At 44.0% G+C, this 12654-nt stretch overlaps 1 protein-coding gene across 5 annotated transcripts in view; it reads left to right on the forward strand.

The window, feature by feature from the left end:
- Positions 1-329: 329 nt before the first annotated feature.
- The window catches only part of RIMKLB (ribosomal modification protein rimK like family member B), a 56920-nt gene continuing 44595 nt past the window's right edge, over positions 330-12654 (forward strand). For 3 of the 5 annotated variants that reach the window (XR_009726663.1, XR_009726664.1, XM_061361267.1), the window contains exons 1-2: positions 1946-2250; positions 8363-8583. Coding sequence is in view for 3 of the 5 variants with exons in the window: in XM_061361267.1 (XP_061217251.1) it covers positions 8409-8583 (175 nt within the window). In the remaining 2 variants the exon portion in view is untranslated. Of the gene's footprint in view, positions 742-1945; positions 2251-8362; positions 8584-12654 lie in introns of those variants that run through there. The other 2 variants (XM_061361273.1, XM_061361280.1) reach the window with 2 other exon arrangements.

Below are 12654 nucleotides of genomic sequence, written 5' to 3' on the forward strand. Positions count from 1 at the left end.
CAGCGCGCGGCGGCGGGTACCAGGCGGGAGCGCGCCCCCGCGGCCGCCCCACCCACCGCGGAGCCGGGCGCCCGCCTCGCCTCCCCTCCCCTCCCCTCCCTCCGCCAGTGCGTGCCAGCCGCGCTCGGCCGTTAACAGCGCCGCCGCCGCCGCCGCCGCTCCAGTCAGTCGGCGGGAGGGAGCGTGGGAGAAGGCGGCGGTGCCCGCGCTGTGGCTGGAGCGGCGGTCGCGGGGGGCGGGGGTCTCGGTGAAGGGAACAGCCGTCTTCCTCGCCACAGCCGCCGGGAGGAGGGACGCGGAGAGCAGGGGTGGGGGGGGCTGAGCTGAGCGGAGCGTCGTGTGGCGTCGCCCGCTCCCCTTTAGGACCGCGCCGCCGAGCGACCGCAGCCGGCGGGGAGGAAGGGGCGAGTCTTTTCGGAGCCTTCTTCGTCCCGCAGCTTCCCTTCCTAGGCCCGGTGCCGGCGGGAAGGGGAGGGGGGCGCCTGCGGGGCGCACGGGTCCCCTCAGTTTCGGGCTCGGCGGTGCCCGGGGCGGGTGAGATGTCGGGCTGAGCGGGTGCGAGCCCGGGGGTGGGGTCCGCCGTGCCCGGGGAGGGGGCAGGCGGGAAGGAGTGTGTGTGCTGGGGGGGGTTGGGACTGTCCTCTCAGCCGTCCCGCCCCGCCGCCGCGCTGCGCCCATGGTGATTGTGCATCCCGGCGCCTTCCCGCCGCCCCGTGCGGGCCGGACAGCCGGGGCGCCCAGGTGGGTGGCAGCCGCGGCCGCTTCGGGGCTGATGGTGGTGGTGGGGGGTGTGTGTATGCAGGCGGCGGCCGCTCGTTGTGTGCGACGGCGGCACGGGCAGAAGGGCGGGCGGCGGCTCCTCGTAGTGGCTGCCGCCTCGCCCATGGCGTTCCGCGGGCGGGTCGCGCTCGGGTGGAGCGCTGCGAGTGCGCCGCCGGGGTCAGCTCCCGCCTTGCGCGCCGGCTGCGCGCTCACACGCGTTCGGTGTGTGTGCAAAGCCGCCGCGGAAACGGGGTGGAAAACGGCTCCCGTGAACGTGGGGGTGTGCGGTTTGTTGGGGGCAGTTTCTGCCCGTGACGCAGGGGGTGTGTGTGTGTGTGTGTGTGTGTGTGTGTGTGCTGCCGAGTCTTAGAACGGAATCTTTCAGCTGGGTTTCTTCTCTTTTGTTTTCTGATGTTTGAAGAGCTCATGGCACATCGGTGACTTAACTGATCTGCCGGGGGCTCCAAGTGCGACTTTGACTAAGCATCCTATAAACGTGTTGTTTTGGCTTTTCGTTTTGGTCACCCTTTATAAGCGACAGTTTGTTTTCTATGGCGGAGTGGGGTCTGATGCCTAGGGGTGTATGCTTCTGACCTGAAACGTACTTTTCTCTAGTCTCCTCATCTGAATTCTGAATGTTATTCTGGAGGAGGGGTTTAAAGACTCATGCGAATAAATAGGAATAGTTTCTGAAGGTTTTAAAACTTAATTTCTTCTTACGTTCACGTGTAGGCGCAGATTTAACTTTCCTTTGAGCACACATTCTTCAGTTAAGGAATAAACTGCTTAACCTCTTTTTCCCCTTAAAACGGGCTTCTGTGGTAGTACATTTCTGTAAATCATTTAAAGTTGTACGTTTCGCAAATTTGTATTCTTTTGGCTTTGCTTACTGTGTTGTACGGTACCTTTTCTTCCGGTGGGATTTAGTTTATCTTTGTTAGATACCTTTGTATGTTAGTTTATGCCTTAATAGAGATTTTTCTCCCCTTTTCTTTTTCCTCCCTAGGTGTTTGTGACTTCAGAGGCATTTAGGGGTTCAGTTCTGAGCAAGTAAGAGACACGAGGATTCAGTTTATTTTACATAGAAAGCTACAGCGCTTCACCAGTACACTCTTCCCTCCTTCCCGTCCCTCTTCTCCCACAGGGGAAGACAATTTGGGAGTTAATTTAGCAGTCATTACTCTCCCTTTCCCCCCTCAGAAATTTCCCTTGTTACCTGAGGCATCCGCTATACGTTGCACGTTATAGGACTTTGCTTGCTTGGGGAGCTTCAGTAGTACCCTTCCCTCCAGAGTGCAGAGAGGCATCCAGAAGACTGCCCTGCAACCCTTTGTGGTTAGTAGAGGATCCAGGGAAAGGGGTACCTAGGAGGACACGTGACCTTGTGAAGGGAGCCAGAACTGAAGCAGCACTTGGCACGCTGAAGGGAGGAAGCACCCATCTTTGGTGTCCTTCTCATCTTCCACTCTTTTCCTCACGCAATTTCTGGTAAGTCTTTTCGGCCCATTCATTCATACAGTGCATGTTTCCCTTCCCCCACGCCAGGCGCTGGGAGAGGCACAGAGACAGAGAGGGGGTGGGGAAAGGGGGGAGGGAGAACTGCCTGTATACACACGGATCGGGTGGGGGGGAGGCAGAGAACCGGGGGGTTATTGTGCCACATTGCAGGGGAACCTGGGCAGAGGTAGAAGAGCCTCTCTTCATAGAAGGAGCTGGTGTGGGAGGAAATGTATGTTTTATTTGCATGCACAGGCAGAGTGGAGCGAGGTGAAAAAGCTGAGAGCCTGTTGTAGGGGGGAAAAAGCCACCAAGGCAGAAGCAGGAGAGATGATGCTGACCAGTATGGGGCTAGAGTGAATGGATGATTCACTGGAGATCTGGAGCTGGGGTGTGTGAATGGGGCATGTTATCACCTACTTGCAAGCATGAACCTAGAGGAGGAAAGGCTGGGGGTGTGGATCTCTGCCTTTTAGAGGCAATTGTGCCTGGAAGGTTTGCAGCTAATGTCTTTAACATCAGTCAGTGCAGAGGTGGGGACAAGCAGATGAAAGCCATCAGGGAGTGCAGTTGCCTGTCTGCGGATGTGGAGGGTTGTACTGGGAATGAATGGGAACAATTAACATATTTCCATATGCCTTGATTGTTGCAGTCTAAAATCTCATACTGAAAAGGAGGTAGATACTGTGATAAGCTTTCAAAGAGGTGTGCTTGGGGTTCACCTGCCTGCAGTGACTTTAAATTCTATGAAGCATGTGTAGAGGGCGGATGATAATGCAGCAGTGCTGGACAGATTGCAGTGCAGCTGCTCAATTTATTATATAAAATGCATTCAAAGAAATACTTTAATTTTTCAGATTCTTCAGCTTTTAAAAATGTATTATTTCCAAGGATTCTCATATGGTTGTATGACAGGCTTGGGAAAACTGGTCTCTGGTAGGTAAGAGAGGGATTTTTCTTGAGGTTGTACTTAAGCATCGCCATGAAGCAGCAGTGTCAGGAAGGAGTTGGCTTACCTTGGATTTATTTTTCTAAAGGAAATTGGACAAGTGGTTCAAGATGTTAGTTTTTATGTCTGTATATATTGCCATGGGTTATATTCATCAATGGGTTATATACATGTTTTCTTTAAGTGATCATCATTATAGTATCTTTGTGTGATGAATATTAATTGTGCTTTATACTTGAAACAGCTGTGAACTGTTTTCAGGCCTGGTCTCTCTATGACATAGTCAAATTTTCTGGGTTGTTTCAAGCGCTGCTTTCATTAAGATGAGACAGACTTCCATGACAGCGTATGATAGATCATACGCAGGGTCATATGCCAGAGCCTTCGTTAGCTGTTTGACCGGTCTGCTACCTAAAATTGGCTTTGTAATTCAGATTTGCCTCGAGATACCTCCTGAAAGAGGTAACTTATGAGTATCTGCCAACTGTCCTTAGGTCTTCAGCATCATGAGGTGTGGCCTCCACAGTAGGATTTTAGAAACTGCTGCAATGGTAGAGACAATTGGTTTACTGAAAGTGTGTACTCTGTTTCAAGCCTTAGCAAATTTATGATTAAAAGGAAAACAAAATACGTTTTCTAACTTAAGTGTTCTGGAAAGAAGTATTAAGGGATATGCATTAATGATATGTAAGAAGGTGCAGTGTTATTTGTAGTGAGGTGAGTGCTTAGAGCTTATTTTTCTAGTTCTCAGTTTCCCATGGCAGTCATGACTGTCAGGCTCTTTGCTCTTTCCTTCTCACTTCTGTGAGATTTTTATTATCGTTACCTGAGCTGTAGGGATTAAATATGCCTAGAGGTGTGCGAAAACTAAGATTAGGTTTTACTTCTCTATTAACTTCTGAAATCTATAGAGTTCCGTGAGCTGCATAGTGCTATAACTAAGGCCAAGAGTTTAAGCGAGATCTGAAAAAAGAGACGATTCTGGGAGGGGCTGATAGTAATAATTGTTCCACTAACTTGATTCCCAGATTGCACTGGGATCGGCGTGATCTGGGATAGTCAATGGGAGTGTACTATAACATCAGATCACAAGCTGAGCATTTGCGATAGCCAGGTCACATCGATTCCTGATGCTGAAAAACATCTGGAATTCCATTCATGGTTCCCATAGGACAGAAACAACCTAGCCTTTTTAATTTACAGAGGCGTTGAGTAGTTGAATTCTGAATAGAAAGGGTATAATATTTTTGTGTACTAAGTATCTTTTATGGTACACATTTATCATTAATACATAAATTAATTAGTATCTCCTAATAACTGGTTTCTTGTTTCAGTTTAGGGAAAAATACATCATGATGAAAAAGAGACTAGTCAATTTTTCTCCTGCTTTTGGGTGTTGAGGAGAGGACAAGGAGTAAATGTGCAATAGAGACCAGTATCCCATTCCTGCAGGCAGGTTTGAAAGGCTCTCTGTGAAGGGGAGACCCCTTCAAAGGAAAGAGTCATGTTCAGAGATTTCCAGTTCTCTAGACAGCTGATCTGCTTAGATGAATTCCTTGTTACGTCAACCAAATGTATTTGTATATGATGTAAAGTAGAAAAGTAGCAGAGTGAGTGTTGGGGTGAGTGTTGCATTCCCTGTATAAATTGCTAAAGCTTTAGCAATTTATAGAGGGAATAAATTGTTTCACAGAGTCTTTGTTAAGAAGATGTAGCTGTGTCTGCTTGGCTGGCGCGAACACACAGTTTAATTTTTAATCATAGTTTTTTCTTTGCTGCCAGTTTACCTGTCCCAGTCTAACATGTTTTTCTTTTCATTTTAATTTCATGTCTATTAAATAGTTATTGAAAGATGGTACTTACATTGATTATACTAGCTTTACATGAAACTGCATTTAAACTGGTCATCTTGAAGACATTTAGACATCTGCTCTTTCCCTTATATATACTATACTTACTTTGCAATAGATGCATTCATGGGTTAGGAAGTATTCCATGCACACCCAGCATTGTCTGAGGCTGTGTCTGTTAGATTGAAATGGGTGGAGTTGGCTTTCAGGGAAAAATTCTGGAAATCATATCCAACTTGAGAGCTTAATGCTCTTGTGCATCTGACGGCAAGGCAAGCTGTCCTCCTACAGACAATGTGCTTGAGAATGTGGGAGGGATTAAGATGTTTGGGTTAATAGGGTAAATTACAGGTTTTGTGTTTTGTGAGACTTTTTACACAATCAAAACAGAGATTATAAGGAGAGGTTGAAACTGTTAAGTAGATTCTGGTTTTAGGAGCAGAGCGTTGGTGTGAAAAGGGTATTTCTCCAGGTGGAAAAAAAATGTTTTGGGTTGGAGGTCAGAGAACTGATAGTTAGGATTGCTGGTTTCTGCCTCTGGTTTGTAGCTTCATCTAAGGTGAGTTTTTTAATCTTCACCTTTATACTTCAGGTTGCTACCTTCCTGCCTCATGATGAGGTGTGAGCCTTTTTATACACGCTTATAAAACTTAGATTTAGAGGAGATGAGACATAGTATTAGGAGGGAGATAAATACCCATACCCAAGGCGTTTTTATATGCCTGCTGGTTTAATGTGCTGATTAAGATACCTGCATGGTTCTTCTTGATGATGCTATAGCTCCTTTAAAAAATAGCAGAAAGATGGGGGATAGAAAAGGGTGTACCTTCTTTTTCTTTCTTCTTCAACCCTTTGCTGATTTTCAGGAAATCACTGTTGAAATGGCAGTCAGGGCAGATGATGGAACAGTCTCTGCAGATTCAAGGGAGTGGAGGTGGAGCTATGTAGAAAAGATATTTGAGAAAAATGTGAACAGATCGCTGTTGGCAAATAAATTAAGGGTTAGAAGCAAGCAAAAATAGGGGAGAAGGCTGCTGAAAATACTTGTTTCTTTGCACCAGTGTTAGAAGCAGTAGTGAGCGCAGAAACCTTCCACCATCACCAAACAACAAATCAAAACCCCAAACAGGCTGAAAATATGTAATGTTTTGTGATTTTTATTATTTTTTAATTATATCTGTCTGTCAAATGTATTTTTTTGGGTGTACTCCATGTTCTATAGCTGTTACGCAAAGCAAGGTGGGCCAGCCTATTAAGTGGAGCTGCTTTTCAGAAGAGAGGCGGTAGATGGGGCTGTTTGGTCTCCCCAGTCATTCATGCAGATAGAAGAAATAAATGGAGAAGAAGCTTTCTAAGCTGTGCCATAGCAGTGCCATTTCTGGAAAAGGTATTTTGTCCTGATTCTTGGCTGAGGATGTTGTCCCAGGAAGCTTTCTGTAACCTACTATGGAGAGAAAGCCATGGTTGAGAGAGCCAGAAGTGGGGCAGGATCTTACAGTTGTCAGCTGGCTACTGCAAGCCCAAGCCTCATCCTGCATTTTTCACTTTCAGCTGCTTTGAAGAAAAAGGGGGTTCTGTGAGATATCAAAAATACTTTTTACAGCCTCCCTTACCCATTTTCCTGCAGGGAGCAAACAGTTTTTCCTGCTTTACCTTGAGCATTTTAACTGCTGTCAAGGGCTGGTCTGCATTTGGGATTGCCTTTCCATAGCTTCTGCTTTCTTTCAAGCTGTTAGAATGAAGAACTTTAGTTCTTGGCTTTATTGTTGCTGTTCATTTACCAAAACAATGGGAAAAAAGTTTGCTTATTGTCATGGTTCTCAGTATTAGGAACGAAAATGTCAACTTAAAAATGTATCTCCTTCAGAAGAAGCTGTGCTAGTACAAGAAACTTGGTTTAAAAATAGTAATGCTAGCAATAATAATAGAATCAGCTCATTCTTGTAAGTTGTAGCAAAGTAATAGTTTTGTCCCAAGATCTGCTGCGAAAAATGAAATTCTTTGTGGTATCAGATGAAAGAAGTTGTATACTTCCGGTCTGTCTGCATTTTGACTTTCTGTTGACAACAGGTCCTGTCACTAGGACTGCTGGGCAGAGCTCCCGTTTCTCTCCTAGCCTTCAATTCTGTTTGAAACTCATGTAAGCTCTGTTGGTGAAAACAATGATTTCTATCTCTGTTTTAACGTGAAAATTTAAAATGTGTCGCAGAAAACAGCTGTTTTTCTCCATGGTTCATTTTACCCACATCATGCTGCTTGTTTCTCTTGGGTGTAGATGAGTATACCATTAACAATAATTGTAATTGTTTAGCAGCCTTTACAGTATTTTAGTATACAGTCAAAAATAGTCCGGGTGCCCTGTATTCAAAGCAAAAGGAGCAGTACCTTGCTGTTACCACTTCTGCTGCCATTGTAATTGAAATTCTTCAGTTTGAACTAGTTTTTTTTCTAGTTTTGGTGCTGAATTTTTGCTGGTGCTATTTATGTATATAAAACTGATATTGAAAAAAAAAGAAAAAGAATAAGGAGCAGGAAAGGGCTAGCACTGATACTCAAACCTTGATTTTGCTTTAGGTTCCATGTTGGGTATTCTTAATACTTTGTTGATGCTCCTTGTTCTGTTGAGTAGTTGTTGTTGGTTTGTTTTTGTTTTTTTTCTTTTTTTTTTCTAGTAATATGTTACGGATAGTACAGTGGATGTGAAGTAATTGTAAGAGCAAATCAGTCTTGAAATACTGATGTGGAAGATCCTGTTTTAATGGGTTTCTTCTTCTTGTTCAAGACTGCTCTTTTAACATACAGAATTTGGCACACTCTGTTGTCTTCTGTATATGGTGGACAGGGATACATTTAAGTCTGTCACTGGTGTTTTAGCAGTACCTCGGAGAGGGCCTGAGTTATTTCCATTTGTAAGGAATTATCCCAATCATGAAGTTGAAATTCTGGCCTTCAGAGATGGCCATCCATACGTTTTCAGTTCTTGGCATGCCCCTTAGTACAGTCAGGAAAGCACGATGCTACTACCAGTAGTTACGTGAAGTGTATACTTCTTGTGGATGAAACTAGCATGAGGTTCAAGACCTGATTTTTAGCATCTGATTTCCATTGACTGTAAATGGATTTGTTCCTGTTGCTGCTTCTGCTGCAGGTTAGGTGTAGACATTATTTTCCCACTTGGAGGTTGGAAGTTGCACTCCATTGAAAAGGACTGACTTGTGCAGAGGGAGTAGGACCTGGTACATTGGGGAATATGAAGATAGGAGCCTGTGTACTCTAACAGAGTCTCATCTTCTCCACCATCTAGAAGTTCCATTGAAAGGAGACCTTGAAGGTTGCAAGACAACTCCAAGATGTGCAGTTCAGTTGCTCCCAGGCTGTGGTTCTTAACAGACCGTCGCATCAGAGAAGATTACCCTCAGCAGGAGATCCTGAGAGCACTGAAGGCCAAGTGCTGTGAAGAGGAGCTAGATTTCCGGGCCTTGGTGATGGATGAGGTGGTGCTGACCATTGAGGATGGAAATCTCGGTGAGAATGAGATAAGGCTGGGAATGTGCTGAAAGGCTACTTGGAAAAAAGATTGTAAAATGAAGCATCTGTACTCTTCAGTAATGAATTTCTTGTGTGCCAGAATACCATACATGACCTAATTCATGTAGATCTACATGACATCATATTCTTTAACATTTGTGATAATCAAATATAATTAATTTTTTTAATTTGCATTGGACTATTTTTGCCTTCCCTTTGTAGAACATAGAGGAGGGTTGCGTTAGTGTATTGATTCCAGGATAAGGACCTCTGAATTAAGAAATTATGGTGTTTCATTTTTTTTGCATAGGTACTTGAAGTTTATAGGTCACATTAAAGAGTTTCAGGAGGACTTTTTTCTTCTGTTTGTTTTCTGAATTCAAGATAGCAAGCATATTTAAAATGAAAAGGAATTTTCAATGGACAGTACCAACTGTCATGGAGCTAGAGGTAATGAGGTGACATAACTAAAGCAGGACTCTTTATCAGGGACTGTAGCAATAGGACTAGGCATGATGGGTTCAAACTGAAACAGGGGAAGTTCAGGTTAGATATAAGGAAGAAGTTCTTCGCTGTGAGGGTGGTGAGGCACTGGAACAGGCTGCCCAAGGAGCTGGTGAATGCTCCATCCCTGGGAGTGTTCAAGGCTGGATTGGACAGAGCCTTGGGCAGCATGGTCTAGTGTGAGGTGTTCCTGCCCACTGCAGGGTCCTTGGAACTGGATGATCTTAAGGTTCTTTCCAATTCAAACCACTCTATGATTCTTATTCTATGCTGCTGTACAGACATATATACAGTAACGTATATGCCAAATAAGAATCGGTCTGGAAAACAGAGTATGTACATCATAAAAATTTGTACTGTTACAAGAACTTAAGAGTGTTTTAAACTAAATTGTAAGGTTTCTGTTCTATTTTACTATTAGCTTTTTTTCTGTGGTGATTAGAAGGAAAAGCAAGATATTAAAATATGTTAGGAAAGTTAAATAAGATGATTCTGTAGATAGTAAGCTTATGTTATGGGAAAAATGCCACGCTGTGTAACACTATCATATTTTTCCAAGTCTTTAATTTGAATTTCCTAAAGGAAGGAGGCTTCAGTGTTCTTTTGTACCTTCACTTCTTCCATTTATCTTCTCCATATATCCATAAAAAAAACCCCAAACAGACCAGTGGAACTCCAGGGAAAGATTAAATTTCTGAATAAAGTATTAGAGTAATTCTTTGTGGGGAGAAAACATAAAAGCCCTGAAGCTCAGCCCTGAAGAAGAGGTTGCTGTGTGTTCTTATACCTTATTCCTTATTGGGGAATCTACATAGGAGGGAAATCTTAAAACTGACTTAGAGGAAGACCTTTGTTCTTGAAACTCTGTAGGATGTGTTCAAATCAAGGCAACTTATTGTCAGAAAGTCTGAATATCTTACTGTTCAGAGTGTGCTGGCCTTCAGACAGCATGTTCTGTGAAGGCAGCCCTCCAGGACAATAGCTGCAGACTCTAAGATGCAGAATTGGTCCTTCAGCATTTCAGTAGCGTGTTTATTTCTTGGTGGTGTGTTTTCTGCCTGTTTTTTTGAAATTAAATGCAGCAAGCATGAGTTGTGGGCCTTTATGCTCTCTTCTATTTAATGCAGGTCGAAGGAGGTGATCCTGCCCCTCTACTATGCTCTTGTGAGACCTCACTTGGAGTATTGTGTGCAGTTCTGGTGTCCTCAACATAAAAAGGACATGGAACTGTTGGAACAAGTCCAGAGGAGGGCCATGAGAATGATCAGGGGGCTGGAGCAGCTCCCGTATGAAGACAGGCTGAGAAAGTTGGGGCTGTTCAGCCTGGAGAAGAGAAGGCTGTGTGGAGACCTCATAGCAGCCTTCCAGTATCTGAAGGGGGCCTATAGGGTTGCCGGGGATGGACTCTTCCTTAGGGACTGTAGTGACAGGACAAGGGCTAACGGGTTCAACCTTAAACAGGGGAAGTTTAGATTGGATATAAAGAAGAAGTTCTTTACTGTTAGGGAATGGGTTTCCCAGGGAGGTTGTGAAATGCTCCATCCCTGGCAGCATTCAAGGCCAGGTTGGACAGTCTTGGGTGAAATGTTTAGTGTGAGGTGTCTGTGCCCGTGGCAGGGGGGTTGGAACTAGGTGATCTTGAGGTCCTTTCCAACCCATAGTATTCTGTGATTCTATTCTATGCCTCCTAATGCATCTATTGCAAGTAGAAGAAATAAAGCATGCAAGTTGGAAAACCAATGCTGAGGAATGTGTAGTTATAAGAACGACAAAAAAAAGGGAAATGACTAGGAAGAGAATATAAAAAAGGAAAAATATTTTCCTGCAAACTGTTCATTCAAACTATGTAAATGACTGACCTTTTGAAAAGGAGAAAGATATAAATGCTGAAAGATTCTGGGTAGAAATTTCCTTACAAATAATCTGACCTAACTGTGATCTTTTTGGGTGGGATGTAGGACTTGTCGTTTATCAAACAGTTCTTTCTCTTGGAGATAGATGGAGAATCTTCCCTCTTATTTTCCCAGGTTGTTTTTTTGTGTTTTTTTTTTTTTTTTGTGCGTTGGTTTTTTTTTTTAGTGCTTGCCTATGTTTTTTGATACAGATTTCTGGTGGAGGACACAAGCAAAAGTGTTGTGTTTTATTTTCCTTTGTTAAAAGTCCTCAGTTGGCCTAGGAAAAGATGTCCTGGAGCAAAATCCAGGAGGTAATGCATTCTCTACCTTTTCTGTTATCTACTGTTATGTGAAGGATCTAGGTTGAGTAAAGTTGAAGAAGAGAATATATCTTCAGTGGGTAATAACCTGCTTTTGCTTCCAGTTCAGCCATAATTTGTGTTGAAAGCTTAGCAATACGGGGTTCTGACAGCAATAGGTGGTATTGGAGGTTTTCACATACTCAAAACTTGAGATTAGAGCGTTTTTTTTTTGTCCTTCAAAACCTAGGCAGTTTCTCAAATAAATTGTTCAAAGAACGTTAACTTTGCAAAGTCAAGTTGATGCTGTTTGAAACGTCACAAATGTGGTATTTCTGTAGATGGCATAACCAGGGATACTTCTTCGTGGACTTGCTGACTGTCAGGAACATGATCGGCTTTTGGAGTCCAAAAATTCAGGACATAAAAAAGCTTGAAATGACACACCTCACAGAGGCAGAGTGGAAAAGACACTTGCAAACTTAGGAAAATGGAGCAGAACAGTGGGATGTGTGGCCCTTCCACCAGCTACATGCTGTGTACCTTCCATGTAACATGCCTTGACAGTACATTGGTGTGAATATCACACAAGCCCACAGCTAATGACAGATGTGAAAAACTTTGCAAAGCTCAGACTCTTAAAAGATCTGTGTATGTCACAGAATGAATATTTGTCACGTACCTGACTTGGCCAAAGGGAAAGGGAGAGGTAGGGTTGTTTCAGGCAGTGGACGCAGCAGTAGTGACTCCTTGGGGCGTTACTCTGCTGTACTACAGAGCTGGATGGGAAGCATGGCTGGATTCCCAGGCAAGCCAATACTAGCCACAACAGTCCCTGCTGGTTCCTTCCACAACTTGGGGTGACCCAGCAGCCCAAGCACCACCCCCAGCACCATTATTACTGGCCACATGATGAACCTGCTAGATCATCAAGATGTATGTTACACAACTCAGCACGAGTCCAAAAATGATTGTAAATGCAAGTTAAAAGATGGGGAATTGAAATTTTCCCTCTAAGTTTAGCAGGGAACTGTTAAACTGATCTAGGCTTAAACTGGCTTGGAAGTAGTTAAGTTGAACAAACAGTTTTTGAAAATAACTATGGTTTCTACCTTAGTTAGGTAAGTGCCTGCTTGCACAAGCCATGCTTTCCGTTTCTTTGCACACTGGCAGTAGTATTCTAGATGTCCAAGGCAAAAGTCAAGTTAAAATAAGTGGAAAAGTCCAGCTGCATAAATCAGTGAATATTTTTCTGCTTCTTTGTTGGGCTTAACCTGTTGGAATGGGTATTGAACCAGACATGTACAACATTGATCCACAGGAATGCATGTATGGAAAAAAGTGGAGGGTGATACTGCAGCTGTTCTGAT

The sequence above is a fragment of the Neopsephotus bourkii genome, unplaced genomic scaffold (genome assembly GCF_033783945.1).
Source record: "Neopsephotus bourkii isolate Nb327-2 ecotype Australia unplaced genomic scaffold, CSIRO-AGI_Nbou_v1 NB_107, whole genome shotgun sequence".
In the NCBI taxonomy this organism is placed as follows: Eukaryota; Metazoa; Chordata; class Aves; order Psittaciformes; family Psittacidae; genus Neopsephotus; species Neopsephotus bourkii.